This window comes from Trichinella spiralis (genome assembly GCF_000181795.1).
Source record: "Trichinella spiralis strain ISS 195 chromosome Unknown Scfld2351, whole genome shotgun sequence".
Lineage (NCBI taxonomy): Eukaryota > Metazoa > Nematoda > Enoplea > Trichinellida > Trichinellidae > Trichinella > Trichinella spiralis.
Window position 1 is genome coordinate 1 of NW_003529290.1, and position 805 is coordinate 805.

The 805-nt window shown below is 40.4% G+C and overlaps 1 protein-coding gene and 1 non-coding gene across 2 annotated transcripts; one reads left to right on the forward strand and one right to left on the reverse strand.

Moving 5' to 3' along the window:
• Positions 1 to 42: 42 nt before the first annotated feature.
• Positions 43 to 357, reverse strand: Tsp_15497 (conserved hypothetical protein; the record flags this gene model as incomplete). Its single annotated transcript, XM_003368517.1, has 1 exon — positions 43 to 357. A coding segment is annotated over exon 1 (315 nt), but the record flags the coding sequence as incomplete, so codon positions are not given.
• A 216-nt stretch (positions 358 to 573) lies between these two features.
• Positions 574 to 729, forward strand: Tsp_15498. Its single transcript has one exon. It is a non-coding gene; the product is annotated as a 5.8S ribosomal RNA (ribosomal RNA).
• The last annotated feature ends 76 nt before the right edge of the window (positions 730 to 805 follow it).

Consider the following 805-nt stretch of genomic DNA (forward strand, 5'->3'; position numbering starts at 1 on the left):
GTTGTGGTGGTTTTCTTTGTAATCCAGACACAATAAAATGACTTGATTTGTGTGTGTATATGCATGAATAAAGTCATCAGTGACGTTTGGTACCTGGGCGTTCTGCGTCGATCTAATTTTAGCAGATCGATTGACGACTTGTGCAACATGACGGTTGGCAGTAGTGTAGTAGTACTGTGGTTGATATTGTGTCTGGCTGTGAATTGAGTTGTGTTGCATTTGTTGTGCAGACGGGTGCTGTGGTTTTATTCTATTTTCATGTGTGATGTGTTGTGCATCAGGTTTAAAGAGTGTGACCAAAATGAGTAACCGATTAGAAATAATCAAGTGCAGTGTAATGTGCTTGATATATTTCATAATGTGCTTGGGTTTCAATAGGTTTGGTCAACCGCCACGTCCAATCAAAGTGAAAATGCGCGCATTTTTTGTGTGGAGCGTGCATTTTTATTGTGTGAAAAACGATTTGTTATTTTGTACAAATGATAAAAGCAGTCGGTAGTGCTCTTGTGGTGTGTTTTCTGTTCAGTGAGCATTGCTTATGTGCTGCATATCGATGAACAAAAATAAAATTATCACTGTTAACGGTGGATCACTTGGCTCGTACGTCGATGAAAAACGAGGCGAGACTCGAAAGTTTATGTGATTTGCACCCACGTTGAACATAGAAAATTTTGACGAACGCACATTGCGGTGTTGAGTTGACTCGACGCCGCGTCTGTCTGAGGGTCGTTACTATTACATATATATTATATATTTTGCTGGGGCTGTTGTTCCTGTGATTGGTCAACAACAGTCGTCGGCTTTT